Raw genomic sequence first — 25614 nt, forward strand, 5'->3', positions numbered from 1 at the left:
TTGCATTTCCTGCAGAGAACAAACTTGAATATTTCTAGGAAGATTGCAGTTTTCATATCAAAGTCTATTCTTGCCATTTATGAAGATGATAGGTTATCTAGAACAGATTGGTGTTGATTGCAGGGGTGATGATATAATATGATTATGTTCTACTGTTTTATTTGCATTACACACACACACACACACACACACACACACACACACACACAGACACACACACATTTGAATCCCAGTAAGGGTATGGCTAGCTGATGAGACCTAAATAGCTTGAAATAGATCTATACTAGTCTCCCTTTATTTATTTATCAGCACAAATACAACACACACACACACACACACACACACAGCAAACACAGCAATGAAAAAGTAACATAAGAAATTATACAACAACAGTGAAAGACAAGAAAGCATCAAGATATAAGTATTTTTATGTAATTAAAACGCAGGAAACACTAAATGCAAGAGATAAAAGTTGACTGAGTAAATTAAAGACTCCTTATTTGGATGGCCTGTCTGAGTCATCAAGAGTCTTATCAAGAATTAAATTATTCTGTGAGACACCAGGATCACTGTTGGTGTACAGTAATAGATTGTGTATCTCTACAGTGATCAATGAGAGTTTCATTAGGATTCTTGCTGAACAAGAAGCTATTATTATTAAACAAGCTTTGCACACATACTTTTAAAGTAATCTGGTCAGCCTAAGCACTGTGTGCACATGTGTAGAATTTCACTATATCCTACAGAGAAAGAATGACTAGGGTAAATGATACTTGATTTGCAAATTAACATTATGAGCTGGACACATTTGTGTTTTTAATTAGACAGTAATGAACTCTAGCTTCTACATTTTCCATTATGATTGGAGCGTAGGAGAGCAACCAGTTCTGTTTAGAAGCTAGAAGATAAATCTCAACCTTCTCTATCAGTAGATCATTGATTAGTTTCTTTCTATTGTTTTTTGTATGTTTGCTTGGTGCAAAGCTCTTAATTTGATATAACAAGGCAATTTATATATTCAAATGAATGGCATGCATTTAACATTGACACAAATAAGATATATGTTAAATGAAACTAAAACACACACCTTTGCATTACACATTTGCAACAGCAGAACCTCAATTTTCTTTTCTTTTGAACTAAAGAGTGCAAAGCTGAAGAAAAGTGTTCCTGACTTAGAATTACATTGCTGAACATATTTCAATGATTGCTTCATCCTAGGTGCCCTATAATGACCTCTAAGATGTTCTGTAGAATCTTTGAAGACAAAAGAGGATGTGGAGTGGCTTTGGGGCTTCCATCAAATCCCTGTACAGATTCACTTCCCTTATAACTTGAGATTTGGGGCTCAAGAGTTCAGTTATGAAATGATAGGATAGTGATGACCTTCTAGTACATCTAAAAGTGGTTTATTACTATTTCATGTCACATCAGAGGATGCAGCAAATATGTTTTTTGGGTGCCTAAGACATGAAACTACAGTTTAAGTGTACTATCAATTATAAATAATAATTATCTTTCTTATATGGCCTTGTGGCCCTTCCCTCCAGGTAGACCCTACTGTTGTTTTTCTCTAGGATACCAGATACACGACATCTCCTTGCCCCTCTCTTTGCCTTCCCAACTGAGTAAAGATGGAGTCTTACTAAAGAGTTTCTCAAGTGTTTGTTATTGTTGTTGTGCCTGTTTTTTACTCACTGTCCCCTTGGAAAAATATGGTTCTTCATGTAATCAGAATGGCTTTCTATCCTACTTGAAACTTCATAAAAAAAAAAAACCTTAGAATTAAAAAGATGTGAAATGATGGTGCCAATTCTACCAATAGAAACATAGACTGATTTGATATGTAAACTCTGTACTTACCTTGTAGAAAGCAATAACAGACCAAAAGGGAAAAAAAATGTTGGCAAAGTTGTATTTGGCAGGAGGATTCAGTTTTATAGTATTGCAAGTAAATTCAATTTCAAACTATGATTTTTCTTGATTAATACTCTAATGTGTTTACTAACACCTTATATTGCTTTTCTGATAGTGTGTATCTTATTTCTCTCCTTATGCAGTTTGTAGTCTTACTAAGTTTATTGTTGTGTAGTGTACTTAAATTGCTTTTTCCTTTCATAGTTCAGCTGTTATAATTTTTCTATCACTGCAGTAATTGTATATTCTGTTTGTGAGAGGGAGTTGCTGTAAACATTTTAATAAAAAGTTTTAACACACAACAAATAGAAGAGGAAGAATGGAAGCTATATGCTGTGATAAAAGTTCAAATTGCTTAGAAAATTGGAGCAGATTTAGTGAAAACATAATGCTGGATTATTTTTATCCTTTTCCTTTGAATTTTATTTATCTTAAATAAATGGGTTTTCTATTTATAACACTATTTTTAATAAACATAAATGAGATATGTCCAACACTTGTCTCCATGTATGCCAGCTCTTCTGTTTTTCCTTTTTCCTTTTTAACATTCATTATAAGCCACAAATGCATCAGCTAATTTCCCATATGATTCATAGTGTGCTATACAGTATATTGTGACTTCAGTATACTTCCCAGTTCAAACGTATGGAATAAATTGAGGATTTGGGGAGTTAATTGAAAAGAGCCCACCCTGTTTGGAAATATATTTAATTGAAAGGTTTGTTGTGTTAAAGCATTCCTTAAAATACTGTAAAGTTAAATAAGTTAAAATATTACGTTTGGTACTTCACATTTAGTCAATGTAAGGAGATAGCAAAACAATGCAAACTAGATCAGAGACTTTGGTAGAATCTTACCTGATTGCTTTGCTTTTAACAGGAGTATGCATAAGAATAGTCCAGATTCAGTCCAAGGTTACAAGAGCTGGGTCAAGATTGTCAGCCAATCCAGAAGTCAGAATTTCATAAGCAGAATCCATGTGAATAACACACAACATATCAGCTGGTTGTTTCCAGCAAAGAAACATGGGTCAGAGCTGCCTCTTAAATCAAGATGCAGTCAAATGGCATTAATTGAGATATTAATCAAGAAATTAAAAGAGAAGAGCAGTGGTGGCACAGTGATTAGAATGCAGCATTGCAGGCTAATTCTGCCAACTACCAGCGGTTTGATCCTGACTGACTCAAGGTTGACTCAGCCTTCCATCCTTCTGAGGTTGGTAAAATGAGTACCCAGATTATTGAGGGCAATATGTGGACTCTGTAAAAGACTTAAAGGGAACTGTAAAGCAGTGTGAAGCAGTATATAAGTCTAGCTGCTATTGCAATTTACTCCCTTTCTTGTGAAGTAACTTTATAAAACATCTTTGCTCTGCTCTCCATACTTCTAGCTAGATGCAGGACTAGGCGGCCTTATGTCATCCTTATCTAACTGCACCAGCTGTTCCAGAAATACCTGTTTTTGATCAGGCTCATGTCATTCTTGGCTTGATATTTCCTGAAGCTGACATTCCACAGGTAGAGCTGGAACAGGATCTTCAGAAGCAAAGTCAGAAGCAAAGTCTTGAGCCATGACACTTTTTTGGTAAGGCTTTTTCATGACAATGCTATCACTTTATAGTTACCTCTTTTCTTTTCTTTTCTTTTCTTTCTTTCTTTCTTTTTTTTTGTAGACCTAAAGCTGGGACATGTGGATTAGTCAGTGTTGCAGTATTTCAATTTTTAATGAATTGAAGAAAAATGGAAGAGCAAATAAATTGTTTACTTTACAGTGTATGCTATATTGTAAGTATCTTTTATTATGTATATTTAAAGGTAACCTCTAATATAGACTTTTTTAAAAAGGTAAATATATGCTTTTTTGGGCATATAATCCCCCAATATTTCTTTTTTTCTGGACTGGTTAATGGCTGACTTCATTCATTATCAATAATTTTACTTGCTAATTTTATTTAAAAGAACTTGGTAACATATTATATAAATCACTATATATTTCTAATGAAAGCTCCCATCTCTCATTTTCACATTCTTGCTTTGGTGGGTTAGAGATATGGATGCCCCTAACCTTTTTTTTAAAAAAATAAACCAAATAATTTATCACAATTATGACTATTACATACTAAAAATAAGTTAATTGCTAGATTTGAAAGAGAAAATGATAAGCTTCATATCCATTTTTATTGAGTGTATGGTCTGGAGCAAGATTGCACAATTTTTCCTAGGAAATGCTTCTTCTAAATATATAATGCTTCTAATATATACATAATATATATATATATTCTAAGTTACCAGATTCTATTTTACTATAGATCAAAATGACAGTTCCTTATTGATAGATATTGCTTTGTTATTCATTACTATGTTGTTGTTTGAAATATGCATTTATGTGTATGCCTTAATTTTATCAATTTTATCCTGTTTCATATGAATGTATTTGTGATCTACTATTATAAATAAATATGTTGACATAACTTTTCTACAGATTCAATAAGTTGAAGTCTGTAATGATGTGAAGGAATGAACGTGGGAGATGGGGAAGAGCTGCAGCCAGGAGAACAGTTGGATAAGAGGCAGCTAAGCCCTCAGCAGGAATGTGGACATGGCAAACATCTCAGAAGGGATCCTCACTAGTACCTTGGATTTTAAGGGTGATGGAGGAGAAACATACCGTATTTCCCGGAGTATAAGATGCACCTTTGTTTCTCAGAAAAGAGGCTGAAAATCTGGGTGCGACTTATACATCAAATACAGCATTTTTTGCCTCCCGAAGCACCGCCCCTTCACCAAAATGGCCGTGCATACTGTTATGGAGGCTTTCAGAGAGCTTCTGGGGGCTGGGGAGGGCAGAAATGAGCAAAAATGGGCCGCTTTTTGCCCCCCACCAGCGCACTATGAGCCTCCATAAGGCTATGCATGCAAAATTTTTTACAAAAAACAGGCCCGTTTTTGCGAAACATTTGCCATTTTTTGCTCAATTTTGCCCCCCCCAGCCTCCTCAAAGCTATTCATTATTTTTTTAAAAAATGGGCCTGTTTTCACAAAAAAAGAGTGCAACCCCCCCCCCCTTTGGAAAGCTCTTTAACTGATTTATGAGAATTACATTGATCAAGTGCTGGCCCAGTAGAAACAAAGGTGCTGCAGATTGTCAGCGATTTCCTTCTCCAGCACATGGATAAATACACTGGAAACAACTACCTACCTACCTACCCTCTCTCTCTCTCCCTACCTACCTACCTTCTCTCTCTCTCTCTCTCTCTCTCTCTCTCTCTCTCTCTCTCTCTCTCTCCCTACTCTCTCTCTCCCTACCTATCTACTGTATTTCTCTCTCTCTCTCTCTATTTTTCTCTCTATCCCTCTACCTACCTACCTACCTACCTACACACACACACTCTCTCTCTCTCCCTACCTACCTACTGTGTTTCTCTAGCTCTATTTCTCTCTATATATATCCCTTTATCTACCTACCTACCTAACTACCCTCTCTCTCTCCCTACCTACCTACTGCATTTCTCTCTCTTTCTCTCCCTCTCTATTACTCTATCTACCTACCTACTTTTTTAAAATTTGCCTCTTCAAAACCTTGGTGTGTCTTATACTCCAGTGCATCTTATACTCTGAAAAATATGGTACTTTCAGTTTTATAAGATTCTGTTAATGCAGTTTGCAATACAGTACAAGTAGTTCATCTGGTTGTGCTTCCCCTGTATACTCACGAGGTTGCCAAATTCCAATCAAATGTGAAAGAATGCTCCAGGAGATAAGGCTGAGCGTGTTAATCCTGAGTATTGAATCCCTTCAATAATATTTACTGTAATGAAGGGATGTCCTTAAGGGCTGAGTCAGATGATCTTTCAAAGTCCTTTAAATACCCCAGTCAATATCTGCCATCTAGAGCTTTATAACATTCTACTGTATATAATTTTCTGGATAATTTAAGGATGTAGATACAATGAAGTTTGTTTAGAAATACAACCAGGCCATTCACTTCATAACCATGCTTGATTAATTTTTTTAAAAACATTTTGTTACATTCCCAAATTAATACTTTTATTTCAAATAAAAAATTTCATCCCTGAAGTAAAAATTAAAAGGTAAGCTAACATCTTTTCTTTTAATAAATTCTGCACACATGTAACACAGAATTGCTGTGAAATGAATTATTTCAAATGTAGCCTAGAATGGATTAGATTAGACACAAAGGAACATTTTCAAAACTTAACTCCTGCTAGCTGCATATCTGCTACATGATGTTTCAGCAGTGCAAGAATTAAAATGTCCGTCAGAGAACAAACTGCAATAGACTCTTGTTATTGCTAAAAAATTGATTTTTAGGAAATGTAAGAAAACAGTATTTTTGTGTTCTCGTTTTTATCAATAGCTGTACTGTCAGGGAAGAAATTGGGTCAGGCATTTTATTTATATAGGAGTCATGGCAAAGTTAAGGCTAGCAACAGTGTAATGGAGTGAATAGAATCAAGCTGAAAGTGAACTGTTGAAGACTGAGTCTGTTCTCAAATAAGAAATCACTGGATGATTTGGGCCTTAGGAGAATCAACCTTTGGCCTAACTTCTCTTCCGGAACAGATGGTTGAGAGGACAGGAGAAATATTTCAACCTGGCTTGCTTGGATGAGGGACAGGATTCCTTCAAGTCTAATCTATTTAAAGTAAAGAAAATTTGCAAATAAGCTGAGCATGATATTTATTTATTTTATTACCAACAATTATATAGAACAGAACAGAACAGAATGGAATAGCAGAGTTGGAAGGGACCTTGGAGGTCTTCTAGTTGAAGCCCCTGCCTAGGAAGGAAACCTTACACCACTTCAGACAAATTGTTATCCAACATCTTCTTAAAGACTTCCAGTGTTGGAGCATTCACAACTTCTGGAGGCACATTGTTCCATTGATTAATTGTTCGAACTGTCAGGGAATTTTTCCTCAGTTCTAAGTTGCTTCTCTCTTGATTAATTTCCACCCATTGTTTCTTGTTCTACCTTCAGGTGTCTCGGAGAATAGTTTGACTCCTTCTTCTTTGTGGCAACCCTTGAGATATTGGAACACAGCTATCATGTCACCCCTAGACCTTTTCATTAAGCTAGACATACCTGCAATCATTCTTCATATGTTTTAGCCCCCAGTCCCCTAATCATCATTGTTGCTCTTCTCTGCACTCTTTCTAGAGTCTCCACATCTTTTTTACATCGTGGCGACCAGAACCTAGTGCAATATTTCAAGTGTGGCCTTACCAAGACATTATAAAGTGGTATTAACATCTCATGTGATCTTGATTCTATCCCTCTGTTTATGCAGCCTAGAATTGTGCTGGCTTTTTTGGCAGCTGCTGCACACTGCTGGCTCATATTTAAATGGTTGTCCACTAGGATTCCAAGATCCTTCTTACAGTTACTACTATTGAGCAAGGTACCACATATACTGTACCCGTGCATTTTGTTTTTCTTGCCTAAATGTAGAACCTTACATTTTTCACCATGGCATTTACATTTTGTTAGATAGTGCCCAATGTTCAAGTTTGTCAAGATCCTTCTGTATCTTAAGCCTATCTTCTGGAGTGTTGGCTATTCCTGCCAGCTTGGTGTCATCTTCAAATTTGATGAGTTTCCCATTTATTCCCTCATCCAAATCATTGTTGAAGATGTTGAAGAGTATTGGGCCTAAAACAGAGCCTTGGGGTACTCCACTGCATACTTCCCTCCATGTAGATGCAGTTCCATTGAGGACTACAAGTTGAGTGCAGTTGGTCAGTCAGCTACAAATCCATCTGGTGGTGATGCTGTCTAACCCCCATTCTTCTACTTTATCTTGTAGTAGGTCATGGTCTACCTTACCAAAGGCCTTACTGAAGTCCAAGTAAACTATATCGACGGCATTCCTCTGGTCCACTAATTTTGTCACTTTGTCAAAGAATGCAATAAAATTAGACTGGCATGATCTGTTTTTGACAAACCCAGGTTGGCTTTTGGCTATTACTTTGTTTACTGCTTACTGGCGTGACACTTTAAGTGATAGATCTTGAAATGAGTTAGACTGAAGATTGGGATTCTCACATTGTGGCAGGTGTCACATTTCTTACAGTGCGTGTTGAGAGACGGCATGCAGTGTGCAGGTTAAGGTTATAGGTAATGACTTTATCCCCTTGGGTATGGAGTGTTTATAAAAGGGGTATGCTAGAAAATTACGTATTTTTATCCATGGCTTTGATTTTCTAGACTTTCAAAATAGAAAATATCATGTTGGGGTAGTAGAAGAAATGCTAAAAATATACAGTCTAAATGAAGAAGTTATTATGAAATATGCACATCTTTTCATAAATTGTGCTCCCGATGAAATCATCAGTTTGAATCATGAGCAATGCAAATGTATTTATATTTCAGAGGGTAGTAGTAGCCAAACATCTGAGAATCTGTTAGATCCAAGCATCCAGACATGCACTTTATGTTTATTTAGCATTGTATCTACCTACGATAGACGTCCTGTTGTGCTCCCAACAAGTAATTGTCAAAAATGCAGATTTTGCTTTTATCTGTCATGAAAGAACAAAAAGAAAAAATATTTATTTATTTATTATCAATTATGTGATTTTCTTGCTAGCTCATAAAACATAATAAATGATTAAGCTGTATTAAATATAACAAATTTTCCAACAGCTAAAAATGATAGATTAAAATTTACAAACCCAAATAGAAAAATAAAAGAGATGAAAATTATACTCACTGACTGCTATGCTAATTATACAGAGGGATTTCGGAGGAATCCATCCATGTCTACAATCAAGGAGCCACCATCACCATGTATTACTTTCTTGTAAAACTTTATTTGCTCCCCTTGATGGGACCACATGAAGCATATTCCTTGACATTTCAGATCTACGACGAATTGAAGTGTCACAATTTGCATCTGTAAATCTTCATCCCTTGGAAAATGACCTGATTCATACTTTTCAGACTATTGTTCCAGTTGGAGATGTCTTGTGAGTAGACTTTGTCTGCTTTAGATGCTGATTTTTAAACATTGCTACAGGGCAATAAACAACTAGTAATTTGATTTTCCTTCCTTCTTTTCTCCCCCTTCCCTTCTCCTCCACTCCCCTTCCTTGCTTCCTTCATCCTTCCATCCTTCTCCACCCCCATCCCCCACCCCTTTCATCTCATCTTGGTTCTTTCTGTATTACGTTTGCAACTACTCTGGTAATTTTCATGGTAATGCTTGTGTACAGCTGTGATTACTGGATATTGGCAGTAGATGGAGCAAATAACCTGTCATTTTTGAGGATATATTTGGTATAGATCAAAAGAGAAAGTTTTTCATTTGCTTATTTAAGTTACTTGCAATACTTGATTCATTATAGGCTCACTGTATTACTTTGTGACCCCGTATATAGAGGAGAAGCAGCTTACTTAATAAATGCATTGCTACCTGAAATGACATTTTGGATTTGTTAATTTTTGTTAAAATAGTAAAATAATGGTTAAGGCACTAGTAATAATTATGATAGTAACAATGGTAATTAGTAATGCCTGCCCCACATATACTTTTTAAAGGAAAATGCCATGGAGAATATTAGCACACAACGATTGAATCTTTGTATATAGGGTATTTGATAGTAAAATGCAGACACATTTATATATCCTATCCTTTCTTCATGGAGCTTGAAGTAAAATATTAGCACTGGTGAAGAAGTTTTTAATGATCAAACAACTCATAGTGAAGGAAAACAATGGTGCAGCTGAGACTTAATGCTGAGACTTAATGAACTCCCCAAGGTTTGGTGTCCAAGTTGAATGTAGATGTGGAGCAGGTAATGCTATTGGTTAATTCTTTAAGTATTGGATTGAAAAGACTTGCAAGTATTCCACCTCCAGAAGGTAGTGTTACAATTGTAAGTCAACTCATTAAAATGTGCGGAACTTCTTGGACCTTGGACTTCTGCCTGAATATTCTGCCCTGACATCACCAGTGGGTATATTCAGTGGCGTAGCGTGGGTTGTCAGCACCCGGGGCAAGTAATTTGCGCCCCCTAACCCGAGGGCGGCCCGACTGCAGCTGCCCCTGGGTCGGCATCAGTCAAGTGAGGCTCTCCATGCTGGCCTCCTGCCTTCCTCCCGAGGAGGAGCTCGACAGGGCAGCGGGAAAAGGTTCGACTGAAGGGAAGCAGGTGCCGCGGGGGTGGGAGGCGCACCGGGGGCTTCGGGAAGGCGCCGGCTCCCCGGGGCGCTCCAGACGGAGCGGGAGGACGCGGTGGCGTTGCAGCCACGGGCAGACGGAGCGCAGCGCCGCTCTCCTTCGGCTCCCGCGGGGGCGGCACGGCGGGTCTTGGCGGCTCCGCTGGGAGGTAGGCGGTGCGCAGGAGGGGCCTGGGCGTGCCAGGGCCGGGAAGCTTAGTTCGCGGGCCAAGCCGGGCGCGGAAAGAGGCGGCCACAGTCCGGCAAAGGGCGGCGCGGGGCGAGTCAGGGCGCCCCCCCAGATGTTGCGCCCGGTGCGGCCGGCACCCCCTGCACCCCCCACGCTACACCACTGGGTATATTAAATGTTTCTCTCTGTATTCGATCTTGTTAAAGCTGAGCTTTTTTAAGTTCAGAAAAAGTTTTAAAAATGATATTTACATTTTGGAGGAAACATTTTCCCCCCTTTCCTTTCTTGAGAGAGATTTCTTTAGCTGCCACTGAAAGCTGGATTTAAAAGCATGTACCTCCTACCAGCAGCTGATCTCATTCCAGGATTGTAGACAGGTTTCCTACAGCCAGAAACTCATTACCTGCCAGCAGACACTATTAAACCTCAGGAGGCAGAACGCAATATTATTGTTGTGGCCCATTTAAAAATAATAACAGTATTATACGAAATGATTTTGCTAAAACTTTGTAGCACCTTTATGTAATATATCTAACTATTGTGGAAGAAAACCTTCATTTAAAGAACAATAACAAAACAACAACAACATAGTCCTCATTATTAGAGTGTACAATACAGGCAGTCCTCGACTTACGGCCACAACTGAGCCCAAAATTTCTGTTGCGAAGTGAAACATTTATTAAATGAGTTTTGCTCTATTTTATGACCCTTCTTGCCACAGTTGTTAAGGGAATCAACTGCAGTTGTTAAGTTAGTCACATGATTGTTAAGTGGCTTCCCCATTGACTTTGCTCGTCAGAAGGTCACAAAAGGGGATCACGTGACTTTGGGACACAGCAACTGTTCATAAATATGAGTCAGTTGTCATGCATCTGAATGTAAGTCACGTGACTACAGGGATGCTGCAATGGTCATAAGTGTGAAAGATGGTCATAAGTCACTTTTTTCAGTGCCATTGTAACTTTGAACGGTCACTAAGCAAACTGTTGTAAGTCGAGGTCTACCTGTACTGCCAAAGGTCCATCTTTTGCAAACATTCATTGGTACCTATGATTTGCTTTCTATATTGCAATATTTCATAGTCCCCGACTTCCAAGATTCTTTTCATCAACGTTAATAGTGTAACATTTTGAAATATATTATTCTAGTGTATGCATTCTAATATTAACTAGCATTTTGAATTATTAACTTTTGTACAACTCACGTTAAACTGTAATAAATCATCCTGGAAAACCTGATTCTAAAGAGTGGTCTATAGATAAGAAATCTGAAATAAATTTGTGTACCCTATACTTTTTCTCCTTAAATGTAATACTTTAGGTCAGGAGTGTCCAAACTTTTTGCAAGGAGGGCCAGATTTGGTGAGGTGAAAATGTGTGGGGCCGATCATTCAGCCTGACATTCTTTGAACCCTTAACATTAAATGCGAATTAACTACCATATTTTTCGGAGTATAAGACGCACCAAGATTTTGAAGAGGCAAATTAAAAAAAAAAAGTTTTTGCACTCTCCCAAAACCGGCCCATTTTTCGCGAAAATGGGCCTTTTTTTTTAAAGGGCATGAATAACCTTTAAGAGGCTTCTAGAGTGATCCTGGGGGCTGGGGGGGCTGGGGGGGGGGGGCAAAGTTGAGCAAAAAACGGCCCTTTTTTGCTCATTTATGCCCTCCACAGCCCCCAGGTATACTCTGAAAACCTCCTAAAGGCTATGCACAGCAATTTTGGTGAAGGGGGCAGGGTTTTGGGAGGCAAAAAATGCTGTATTTAGTGTATAAGATGCACCCAGATTTTTAGTCTCTTTTTTGAGGGGAAAAAGATGCATCTTTATACTCCGAAAAATATGGTATTTTGAAAGACTAAACAAATAACTCCGATGGGGAAAAGAGGCTGCGGGCCACTTGAAATTTGAAAAAGGGCCGCATTTGTCCCCCTGGCTGCACTTTGGACATGCCTGCTTTAGGTTGTTCCTCTCAGGTCAATCTCCCAAGGGGACTAGATTATATTGCAATGTTGTTGTACCATTCTACCATTCTAGGTACAGACTAGATCATCCCATTTGGTACCATCTGGAAGTGTGATAAGAGACCCATTAAATTCTTTATCCACATCATTAATAAACATATTCAAAAATAATTGTTTCAAAACAGATCCCTAGTGGGACATCACTAGTGTCTGCTGTCCAACTTGATACAGAGATGTTAGTCAGTTGGTTTAGTTTAGACACCAAATGAGCTCCCGTTACTTGCCCCAGCTTCTGCCAACCTAGCAGTTCAAAAGGACGTAAAAATGCAAGTAGAAAAATAGGGACCACCTTTGGTGGGAAGGTAACAGTATTCCGTGTGCCTTTGACATTTAATCATGCCAGCCACATGACCACAGAGACATATTCGGACAGCACTGGCTCTTCAGCTTTGAAACGGAGATGAAAACTGCCCCTAGAGTCAGGAATGAACTAGCACATATGTGTGAGAGGAACCTTTACCTTTTTAATGTTTTATTCTCACTATCACATTAAAAAACAGCTGCCAACAAGGGATTTCAACACCCGACAGAAAAATAGTTAGTTTTCTTATTCATCTGTAATAAATATACAGTATAGACATAAGATTTTCACAGAATTAATAAATGCATCCTTAATTAGAAATTATTAATTGACATATACACATTGGTTTTGTTCATGAAAGATTCCAATCACTTCAAAGACTTAACTGTTTTAAAATAAAAAAGCAGCCTATTTAAATTTCAGAGAAGTTGATTAAGATGCTATATGATTGTCAGAAACTGCATTACATTAATTCCAAATGTGGTGTGTCAGTGAAAATCGACACAGATCTAGAAAACCTGAATCTAATATGGAATCTTGGATCAAGATGACTCTACTTATTGTTGTCAGGCTGCTTTATATAAAAGTAAGGTGGTTTAATACATTTTATTACTTTTGAGTGAAAGCACTGGTGTTTTATTACTTAAGAAAGAAAAAGATACATAACTCAGACATTCTGTGATATCATGGGATTATACAGTATGATGGGGAAATAGCTATATTCGTTTTATTGTCCTCTGAAAAATGATCCCAGACTTTATTAATAACATCTGCTTGTTTGCTTGTCAGATGAGTTCAGGGTTTCTTTCTGAAGAATCAATTAATATATTTTTAAAATTGCTGTAATTTTGTATTTGTTCTATGAATCAATATATCCCGAACATGTGTCAATACGTTGCATTTATTTCAGAGGTGGTATTCAACAGGTTCTGACCAGTTATGGAGAACTGGTAGTGAAAATTTTGAGTAGTTTGGAGAAATGGTAAATACAACCTCTGACTGGCCCCACCCGCAGCTATTCTCTGCCTCCTAAGTCCCAGCTGATCAGGAGGGAATGGAGATTTAACAGTATCCTTCCCCTGAAGTTGGGTTCCCACCAATCAGGGGTGGATTCCTGCCGGTTCTAACTGGTTCGCTATAGGAGATTCCAGAAATCTAGTGAGCCGTTTAGAACTGGTTCCACTGGAGGAACCGGCCCTGCTCCCTTGCTCGCTGACCCCGCTCGTTCGCTCGCTGACCCCACTCGTTCGCTCGCTGACCCCGCTCATTCGCTTGCTCATCCCCGCCCATCGGGAAGCTGCTCCATCGCTTGCTCCCTCTGCCCGTCTGCACTACCCTAGCCCTGCCAACTGCTCACTGATTGGCTGGCTCACCAATTGCCCCACTTGCCTCTAAGAACCCTATCTAAACCCACTTACCTTTTTTCCTGCTTGGCTCTCTATTTCTGCTTGGCGACTCCAAGGAGGTAAGCAAGCTGCAACTAAGCGTGGGGCGGTGGGGGGGCGGTGGCAGGCCATCTGGAGCAGCCTGCTGCAGCCCTGCACTATAAGTGAGTCAGGTGACCTTTTGTGGCCTTGCAAGGATCCCAGGCTTACTTATAGCGCAGGGCCACAGGGCCGTCAGCAAGCATGGGTGCGGGGGTGGGGATGGCAGCAAGAGCTTATGTGGTGCAGCTAGCGTCTTTGACAAGTTCGGGGACCTCACAAGGCCTTTGCAAGGTCCCCAGACTTGCCTAAGATGTCTGACCGCCAGAAAGCGCGGGGGTGGGGACGGCAGTGGGAGCTTATGTGGCACAGCTGACATCTTTGACAAGTTCAGGGACCTTGCAAGGGAACCTTTCCTTACATAATTGGTGTTTTCTTTCATATTTTTAGTTTTCTAATTGATGTTTCTGTTAGTTAGCAATTGATAAAACAAATCCCAAGTGAAAAAGTATTCAAAGCCTTCTTGATTTTAATTGTCAGTTTATTCATTCCTGCACATTCTAATATTTAATCATTTTCATATCTTTGTTTTTCCACTGTTGTGCAAACACAATTCCAGCAGCTGTTAACATGTGTAAAATTAAATATGTATTGTATTCCCTTTGAAATACAAGTAGTAAGTAGTAAGCTACTTACAGAAGGTAAGTAGCTCTTTTATTGTTTTGTGTACTTATTTTAATCTTATTTAAGTAGTTAGTGCACAACATAATAAATTTCCTTTTTTATATCTTCTTTTTGTAGATCATCCATTGGGGCAAAGAATTCAGTGACATTGGCCATTCCCATCCAGTTACATGACTGCCAAGCCACTCCCACCCAGTCACATGGCCGGCAAGCCACTCCCACAAAGCAGGCCACACCTACAGAAGAGGTTCCAAAAATTTTTGAAACCCATCACTGGTGGGAATGGAGATTTTACAGAATCTTTCCCCTGCCGTGCCTACCAAGCCATGCCCACTAAACCACGCCCACCGAACCGGTAGTAAAGATTTATTTCCCAACTCGTCAGATGCAGGCAGCAGTATATATTGTTTTGCAAGGTAGTCTGCATATTAGAGATCCTAGTTCACATTGAACATCTTGAGCATGTTTGAAATAAAAGTGGTGTTTCATGCTTTTGGTGGTTTATGGGAAAAAATATGCCCAAATTGATTGGCATTATTCTTTATGTTAGTAGAAATGCTACAATACCAACTTCTGCATTGCAGGCAATACCATTTTGAGAGAGAGGAGGTAATTAATTTTGTATCTTGATAAAATGTTTACTGAAGATAGAGAATGAAGAAACAAATGTTGGTAGCAAGATAGCAGGATACCAAGTGATCTGATACTGGGAGCTATAGTTTATTAAAATAAATAAAAGGGTTGCTTATAAGAGCAGCATTTTATGAAGAGGAAAATGTGAAACAGGTGCTTTAAAAGCTGGAGAAGAAGCTTTTGGGAAATAAGAAATAATTGTGATGCATTAGAAGACAGCTCACCGTGAGGATGATCAGAAGAGGCTATAGGTTTCTAAGTGTGACCTTTATGTGAGAGAAAACATTTCTCCTGTCATTAATTAAGCTTGGTGAAAAAAGGAAGCTTGAACAAGTTATGAACTGTAAGGTAGTAGATGAAAATGAGAGGAGGCCATGCTGAACAAATTAGATTAACTTATTTGAGAACTGATGGTGAAAGCTGGCTGGTTTGAAGCAGGAGACGATAAATGTTGAAGCTTCTTAAAAGCCAGTAACAGAAGGGAAAGAATTAGTGTGACACATAACATTAAAGAGCCCTGGCAGATTAATACAAGAATTGTGCTACCATATATATAATGAATAGACACAGATTGACTTTGTTTTTTCCCCATTATGTGGCTATGCTCCAAAAACCATATTTAGAAGCTTGGTCTGTATGAAACCAAGGAGCATTGCACACACCTATGTAATCCAATACTGCAATGAAGACTTTTAGTTTCTCAGATCCTTTAATCTATTGCAGTTTTATGTCTTTATTCTGCAATTTTCATTGTTGACTTGTATTATTTTCTGCTGCTGTTTTTCTCATTTAAGTTTATTATGAAATGTAATGCTACTAATAAATAAGTTCCAACACCAGTAAAATGCACAGTTAATTTCCCCTTCAACTTCATAATCTTGTGGACTGTATACACAGAATAATGTGATTAATTGTATGGATTTCCCATCCACAACTAACCAAAAGTAAAAATTGAATTCTGTTTGCTTGCAATGTTAGATTACTTAGGCAAAAGACTGGAGGATGTCATTTAAAGGCTGGAGGTATTTTTAAATGTTTACTTTTTAAAAGAATCCTAACATCCTGGAAAGAAGGAAGAAATAAAAGAAGGAAGGAACAAAAGAAGGAAGAAACAAAGAAGGAAGGAACAAAAGAAGGAAGCAAGGAATGAAAGAAAGCCAATATGCTTCTAACTCAGTATTAGTCTTCTATTATTTTTTTTCTGTTAGGAAAGGTCCCCCCACCTATATGGAAGGGAATTTACAAAAAAAAAAAATCTTCCATCTGTAGTCTCAAATAGTATTCCACTCTCTCAGAGCTCCACCAATGTACTCTTCAATGTGTAGAGGAGATCCATATTGGATATCAAAAGTTTCTGCAATCCCTATTTTAATTTAAAACAACCACCATAACCATAGCAAAAATAGAGGATATAAGCTAGACATAAATCAAGATGGAAGGAAAAATACATTTACTAAATAAACACAAGCTTATTGTTTTCTTTAATATTCATACCTTCACATTTTTTGGCAAGGTTTTACAGAAGTGGCTTGCCATTGCCTGCTTTGTAGGGCTGAGAGAGAGAGAGAGGCTGGCTCTAGGTCAAACAGTTGGCCTGGGGCCTAAGGCAGGACTAGAACCCACAGTCTCCCAGTTTGTGACTTGATACTTAATCATTACACTAAAATGGGGTTCATGATTACTGTTAAGAAACACTTTAAGAGTATTTTTTTTCTCAATCTTGCATGAGCCAGTCTTACAACTGCTAGACAGCAGACTATGGGGTGTTGAAGAGTCAATGTTACTGAAAACACACTTCTAACTTTTACAACCACTTTTACAACTTTGCTGGTCTCCTTACAGTGGATATTCCCAAATTCTCTTAATGTTTATTACCAACATTTAGCATTTGGCTCTAAGTTTTCCTGTGATGACATGTACTGTTTTATTATTTTAACTATTCATTATTTAAAATTCAAATGCTTGATTTTTAGCACATACCTCTACATTTATTTGCAAATCATTTGCAAATATGCATTGTCTTTTTTTGTGTGTGTATGTGTGTTGCAAAAATAATAACCCTTTTCAATGGAAATCTGTATCCCAGCCCAACATTTCCCCCATACAGTCTTTATTCCTTTATTTCACAGATGTTCCCATATTACGAAATTATTAACATGCTATCTATGGTGATGTTCTGATGATTGCAATGGGATAATGTGTTCTGTAGAGCCTATTCTGTTTGGGACTTTTATAGGTTAGAAGGGCCACATCAGATGTGTCTGGAACAGAATAGGAAGGTGGTGAAGATACTGGAACCCTCATTTAATTTGCAAACAGTAAATTCCCTTTCTATAAAACCTGTGGGAAATGTAAGTTAAATGGCAAGATATTGAGCAATCATTACTGTGTATTTCAGAGGTTATTCTAGGTTAAGAATGTTGAGAGAGTAAATAAGACTATCTTAAGGTTGCATTGACTTCCAGATTATTAAATGCCTGCTTAAAGAAACAGAGTTTCCTTTCACCTGGATAAGGTGAAACCTTTTTAAGAGGAAATTTTAATTCCAGAAATAAAGAGCCAATATTCAGGCAATACAGGCTGCAAGGGGATGACCATCTAATTGTGAACATGTGCATGTTTGTTTTAGATTATCAGGGAATGAATCCTAATATATTTCTGATCCTGTTGCTATTTCTGAGTGTACCACAGGGAACATAGAGGGAAAGAGAGTATTTCATTTTTTTAAAAAGGAATGTTGTCTTCTTACTTAAATCTCTCCCTTTCCTTCCATATGATGAAACTTGAAATGAATCAAAGTTTTCTATAATTCACCCTCCCCATGACATCTTAATCCTCTGTGTTCCATACATTATGAAAGCCCATCATTTATTTCCAGTGATATAACTATAGCAAAGAAAAGGGAGATAGCTACCTAGGCATGTACAGCTCCACATTTACCACACATTCCCGTGTAGCAAATCTAATACCGCACAGTATTGTTATCAGATCTGGATTGCAAAATCTTGACTGCCACCCATAATAGCAGAGTGTTTCTTATATCACTTTGTCTAAGGGATATCCAGATGTTTTAGAGCATAGAAGCCCAAGTGTTCTGCTGTCTCTTCCATTCCATTCCATTCCTAGGTCCACCATCACTTCTGCAGCAGCCTCATGATATGGAAGTGGAGCCCTCAGATATTCTGGCAACTTCTCTTGTCCTTGTTATTGATCCTCCTGCTCCTCCTGCTCCTCTCTCCCTGCCCTTTATGCAAATGAATGAGAAGAGGAAAAGGTAGGCATAACACATAACTGTCTGAAAGAGTGAGCCAAGCAACTCATTCTTTTTGTGAAGGGTTTCCCCTCATCTATTTAATCTCTAGAATTCAAGGTGGATTATTATCTTTCCAAACAATCAGTTAATGACCTGCAGTCGAGTCAATTAGAAGAAGGATGGAATTTAAAAAAAAACAGCCATAAGAAAATGGCTCTGTTCTTACTATATTTTTCCCCTTCAGAGCCAAAAGTTCTTATGATTCATTTTTATTAAAACAAAGAGTCAGGAAACCATTAGAGCATTTGTACATAGCAGGTAGTTTTTCAAGGTGATTAAAAGGAATGTTAACTTTTTTAAAAATGAAAAATTTTAGGGAAGTTATTTGACTTTCAAAGTAAAAGTTTATAAATATCCAATAGGTCACTCCTGCATTTATTATTGGCAACAAATCAGGATTATTTATGATGTCATTGACCTTAAAGCATAGGCTATTAGTTTCATATGATAAAGAAATATTGTTTTGTTATTAATTACTAGTCTTCTGCTGAAAATTATTGGGCAGTTAATCCACAGCACAGCATAGCTTAACATGTACTGTTTCATGTCCTTTGATTTTAAGAGAATTAATGAACTAGAACAGAAATCCATAAATATCATAGCAGCCTAATGGTGCCATTCATGTCTCTCTGTCTGTGTCCCTATCATCTGTCTGTCTGTCTGCCTGCCCGCCTGCCTGCCTGCCTGCCTGCCTGCCTATCTGTCTATCTATCTATCTTGGTTACTTTACTTGGAATTTTGAATTATGTTCCAAGTTAACAAGAAGACTTTATTTAGCTGCAAAATAATGTTTTTAATGTGTTATAACAGCAGCCAATTCTATAGGATATTGAAGATTTCAAAAAAAGAATTTAAATAAATAATTTAAATTAATTCATTCATTGGAAAAATGAACAAAGGAACATCTGTAAATAGATGATAATATTTTAGGCTATGTCATTCTATCTTTTTTTAATTGAAAAACATCGTATTTCCTATGTCCATGACTTGGAAAAATATGTAAATATGTAAAGGTCTCAATGTCAGAAAGCAGCCCAATTTTTAATGAATACATTAAGAATTTATTTCCTTTCCATGCCTTTTTATCTGTGCTAACCCATAACAATCACCCTTTACTTATGGATTTAAATACTGTTTTTAAATGCATTTTCTTTAAAAACCAAATGAAATTGTGCTATTATAACCCAGACATTTAAATTATGAAAAAGAAATTTGCACTGTGTGTACAAACAATCATGTTTTAAAATGTGAAAATAAAGATAACAGAGTATCACCATTGCTTAGTATTTGCATACATTTTATAAAGAACCTGGTAGAAAACCTGACAACTACATTTCAGATTATTTTGATAAAGGTACAGAAGTTGGAGTTGACCAAACATTTGATTACTTACTATCTTTATTCTACTACATAAAAGGATTAAGAATAATCATAAACATTTATATGTACATAAAAGGATTAACTATAATCAATAGCATTGACATTATTATTATTATTATTATTATTATTATTATTATTATTATTATTATTATTATTATTATTATTATTAGTATTATTATTATTAACAATAACATTAATAACAATAACAACAACAACAACAATAATAACAATATAGTAATAACTATAATAATTATTATTACAATAATGATCAACAGTAGTAACTGTGAGAGGGATCTTGGAATCCTAGTGGACAATCACTTAAATAGTACAGTCCTTTGCTGCATTAACAGGTAAAGAATCAAGATCACATGAAGTGTTATTATCACTAACGTCTTGGTAAGACTACACTTGGAATATTGCATCCCGTTTTGGTCATAATTACATCATATAAAAAGATGTTGAGACTCTAGAAAGAGTGCAGAGAAGAGCAACAAAAACGATTAGGGAACTGGAGGCTGAAACATATCAAGAATGGTTGCAGGAATTGGGTATATCTAGATTAATGAAAAGAAGGACTGGTGGGGGGGTGGGAAATAGGATAGCAATGTTCCAATATCTAATGGGGTGCCATAAAGAAAAGTTCTCCAAAGCACCTAAAGGCAGGACAAGAAGCAATGGATGGAAACTCATCAAGAACAGAACCAATCTAGAACTAAAGAGAAATTTCCTGATGCTAGAATAATTAATCAGTAGAATGATTTTCTTCCAGAAGTTGTGGGTGCTCCAACACTGGATGTTTTTAAGAAGAGATTGGATAACCATTTGTCTAAAATGGTTCAGGGTTTCTGCTTGAGCAAGGGGTTTGACTAGAAGACCTCCAAGGTCCCATCCAACTATTTTATTCTTTTATTCCGATTAAGGTCAGAATAGTGAAAGAACAGTTCCTTTCAGACAATCCATGCTAATTGTTCCAGTATTGTTTTGCAGGCGCTCTGGAACTTTTTTCCTGTTTTTGAGAGAGAATGAATATATATTCTTGTTTGTCAATCATGACTTCATCTCTCCCTGCATTTTTCCCATAAAATCAAGTCACATGTTTTATTGTGAGTCCCTCCTCTGATTTAGATATAAGCATGTAAGAATGTTCTGGGAGTGTCCTGGGTACAAGCTAAATGGGGAATTACCCACAGTACTTTTTCAACATTGATTATCTAAGAACCTCTGTTCTGGTGGTTTTAGAAATAGATTTCCTATGGGCGTGATGCCCACCAGTGTGCATGCCATGCACCATACAAGCGTCAGCAGAAACAGAACTTATTAAAGTGGCTATTAACTTTTTCTGTACTGATAGACTTTATGAACTTGAAAAACATGTCATTTCTTTTTAGTTCCGGACCCTAGAAGGGCTCCTGTTAATAGCAATAGCACTCAGACTTATATACCACTTTACAGTGCTTTACAGCTCTTTCTAAGTGGTTTACAGAGTCAGCATATTGCCCCCAGCAATTTGAGTCCTTATTTTACCCACCTCAGAAGGATGGAAGGCTGAGTCAACTTTGAGCCTGGTAAGATTTCAACTGCCAAATTGCAGACAGCTGGCAGTCAGCAGAAGTAGCCTGCAGTATTGCACTCCAACCACTGCACTACCAAGACTCAATCATCCAGACTGCTTTTTTCTATGGATAGAGCATTATAGTGATAATTTCAATGGAATTGTATTCTCCCTATTTTAATAAACAGAGACAAAATATACCTTAAAGGCAGTCAGTAACTGTCTAGTTAAGAAACATGACTTTTTTCATCCTGTGTAGTTATTCTGTGGCTTATGCCTGCTTATGCCTATGTAAATGAAGTAAAGTGAATGATGATTTAAGCATCCTACTAGTCACAGAGTGAGGAAAGCACAAAATAAAACTTGAATTTTAAGTCTTAGATCTGATACTTTTTTTTACAGAATGTTAATAAATATAGCAGTCTGTCTGGAGCTTTCATAAACCAATAATATCTTTCAGTAGTGAAATTAAAGAGTTTTCATCATGTCTTCTGACTGCTAGTTGGTATTCATGGATGTATTCCACCAGTCTTCTGTCTGTTTGTCTTTCATAGTGGCTGCTGCAGTCATTAATTTCAGAACATATGAAGAGATTTAACCATAGTTTCAAGTGGGAAAGTGTGACCATCCTTGACCAAGCCAAGTCCAAAAATGCTAGAGAATTCCTGGAAGCCTGGCAGTCTGACAAGTTGGACATCAATAGACACATAGACATAAACAAAATCTACATGCAATGCAAAGGAGACAATCAACAGGCCAAAAAGAGAACAAAAAATCCCCAAAACACTTCCCCACTAGCAATCAACATCCAGATGAGCATTGATTAAGACCAAGATTAACATTAGACCAACAATCAAGAAGAATTCTAATTAAGGAAATGGCAAACAAATTAACAGTAAGCAGCCCAACCAAAGAACCACCAAAACCACTGCCACCAACACTGGTAGGGCATTGAGAGCAAACACCATTCTTTACTAGCACTGATGAAGTTACCTAGTTTGGGTAATGAAATGTCTGCAAGAAAATGACTAAGCTCAGAGAGCACCAAATTTCAAACCTGATCTACATGAATGTCAAAACTGGTTTGGAAAAACTCTATTCTTTGGATATACAATACGTCTTACAAAGGCTAGGAAAAGGTACAGTATAAAATTTATTTGTGTATTTGTTTATTTGCTTGCTTGTTTGTTTGTTTATGTATTTATTAGTTTGTCAAACATGTAAAAGATAGCAGGCATAAGTGTGAACATGGACAGGAACAAAGGAAATGAATACAAATAAATGGGGACAGTAGGACAAGGATGGTAGGCATGCGGGTGTGCTTATGCACTCTCCCATTATGAACTTCTTAGGAATGGGGTGACGTCCATGGTAGACAGTTTACGGTTGAAGCTCTGAGGGTTTGAGGATGTAACAACAGAATCAGGTAGAGCATTCCAGGCATCTACCACTCTGTTGCTGAAGTCGTATTTTCTGCAATCGAGTTTGGAGCGGTTTATATTGACTTTGTATCAATTGTTTGCCCATGTATTATTGTGGCTGAAGGTGATGTTGACAGTAGTACATTGTAGCAGACAATTTTGGGTACTACGCTTATGTCCGACCACAGGTGGTGCAGTTCCAGATTGTCCAAGCCAAAAATTTCAAGCCTGGTGGCAGAAGGGATTCTATTGTGAGCAGAGGAATGGAGTACTCTTCTTGTGAAGTACCTCTGGATCCACTCGCTTATGTTAATGTCCGATTAATTAATGTTCTTATGTTCTTCCTTTGAAAAAAATGTGTACACCCATAATGCCAGTAAGCTAGCTCCAGGCACCTATCTTTAATAGCAGCAAATGGTACAAGCTCTTCTCTTCCAGTGTAGAAGCAGAAACCTAACCTTGACATAGGACCCTCTACAACAATGAATGTCCCTCATTTATTTTCCAATTCTGACATTCCAATGGCTTATTGGCTATATTGCAAGGGAAGGAAATTAATGCCCTAAACAAATACGTATTAATGAAGCAGGCTATCTCATGGGCATTTTCAAATTATTAACATATTTTTATTTCTTTATCTTGAGGAAAAAAGTAAATTAAAAAACAGCTATACAAGACTGCAAAATGCAGAAAAACAGCATGCCAAAAGCTATAATGAAGAGGTAGACTATATTTCTGTTTGGGATTGCATTAATGTCTCTATTAAAATAATAATAATGGTAGATAAAGATTTATCTCAGAGTTACACATTATATGTAAAATTCACAGAGTTCAATTTGAGACAGAAATTACAGGCTGAGGTTCATCCTTGGAATATATTAAGTTAGCATTATCTACTTCTGAATAGATAAAACAATCAGTGAATGAACACATTCTTATGACATCAAAAATAAAAGAAATCCATGATGAATGCTTAGCAGGGTCACAGATTTGAATCCTGAACTTTTCACATTTTATTCAAAATTTTATATGTAGTGTTTAAGTTACCGCAGTTCACTTAGTGACTGTTCAAAGTTACAACATCAATGAAAAAAGTGACTTATAAATATTTATCACGCTTACAACCATTGTGGCATTACTCCATGGTCATGTGATCAAAATTCAGATATTTGGCAATTAACTCATATTTATGACAGTTGCAATGTATTTGGATGATGTCATCCCCAAAGTCAATAGGGAAGTCAGATTCACTTAACTACCGTAAATGTCTTACTAGGTAAATGTCTATGGAGATTCTCAGTCATCCAGATTCTGCAAGTGCCAAAGGTGTTTTTTCAAGAAGCTTCTCGGATGAGAAGAGAAACATCTTCAAAGAAAAATGAGAAAGTCCAGTTGCCTCTTGAAAAAAACACCTTTGAGACTACCGTGCTACTAATCTAACAGCTGCAGTGATTCATTAACAAATGTGGCAAAAAAGGTCATAAAACGGGGCAACATTAACTATCTCATTTAGCAACATAAACTTTGGGCTCAATTTTAGTTGTAAGTCGAGGATGATGTTTCTGTCATCTCTCTCATCTCTCTCTCTCTCTCTCTCTCTCTCTCTCTCTCTCTCTCTCTCTCTCTCTCTCTCTCTCTCATCTCTCTCTCTCTCTCTCTCTCTCTCTCTCTCTCTCTCTCTCTCTCTCTCTCTCGTAAACTGAAACCCATTACCTGTTATGTAATAACACAATTTATTTTCAAACTAAGAGCACACAATGCAACCAACAGTGGTTGCAGTAAGAGAAATCTATGCCTTTCAAAGGAATGCACATTAGAATATTGCAAAACTTTGTGTGTGCAATGTGAACTGTGCTGTATTTAAAATTCACACAATTAGAAAACTTCATTATATTTTTATTCTACTTAAACATATCCAATTCCTTTCTGATTCATGCTGATGTCTCATGTGACAAAGTTAAAATGATAGTCCAAGAGTACAAACATTACAGATCAGAATCCAGAGGCCACCAATCACTTTTTTATTAATTACATTGTATATGAGTATTGAAGATCTTCAGCAATGGAAACAGAACATTTGTGAAAGTCGTCATCAGCAAAGTTATTAAATCCCACTTCCATTGTTCAACTCCCAGATAACTTGCTTCACTGCTTTCATAATATCCAATTAAATGGCAGCATCTAGTCATCCTTGGTTGAGTAAAATCTAACCCAGGCTTGTCAAAGTGGCAGCCCGCAGGCCATATGTGTCATGAACTGACCACAGCCACCCCATCTTTGCAAAGGCAAAAAATATCCTGATACATCACAATACATCATGTGACGCAATCAAATTTGACCCCCATGATCTAAACCAGTGATTCCCAAAGTGTGAGCCGCGGCTCCCTGGGGAGCCGCGCTATCGTCATAAGGGCGCCGCGAAATATTCAATTAATACCTGCGCCCGCTGGGTCTAACGCTGATGCGCCATTTCTGAAACGTCTAGTGCGCATGCGCAGTTACAAGTCGGATTTCTATTCGTTTGTTATCACCTTCTCAGTGCTCGCATAAGTTTTTGTTTGTTGGGCTAACTTAATAGTGTGGTGGTTAAGTTACTT

General features: G+C 37.4%; 1 protein-coding gene across 1 annotated transcript in view; it reads right to left on the bottom strand.

Moving 5' to 3' along the window:
* LOC309390633 (uncharacterized protein) overlaps positions 1-25614 on the bottom strand; it is a 96920-nt gene that overhangs the window by 47393 nt on the left and 23913 nt on the right. Inside the window, exon 2 of the mRNA XM_081950170.1 lies at positions 8396-8459. Within this exon, the coding sequence (XP_081806296.1) occupies positions 8396-8459 (64 nt within the window). The remainder of the gene's footprint in view (positions 1-8395; positions 8460-25614) is intronic.

This window comes from Natrix helvetica (assembly GCF_964273705.1).
Source record: "Natrix helvetica genome assembly, chromosome: 4".
Classification (NCBI taxonomy): Eukaryota; Metazoa; Chordata; class Lepidosauria; order Squamata; family Natricidae; genus Natrix; species Natrix helvetica.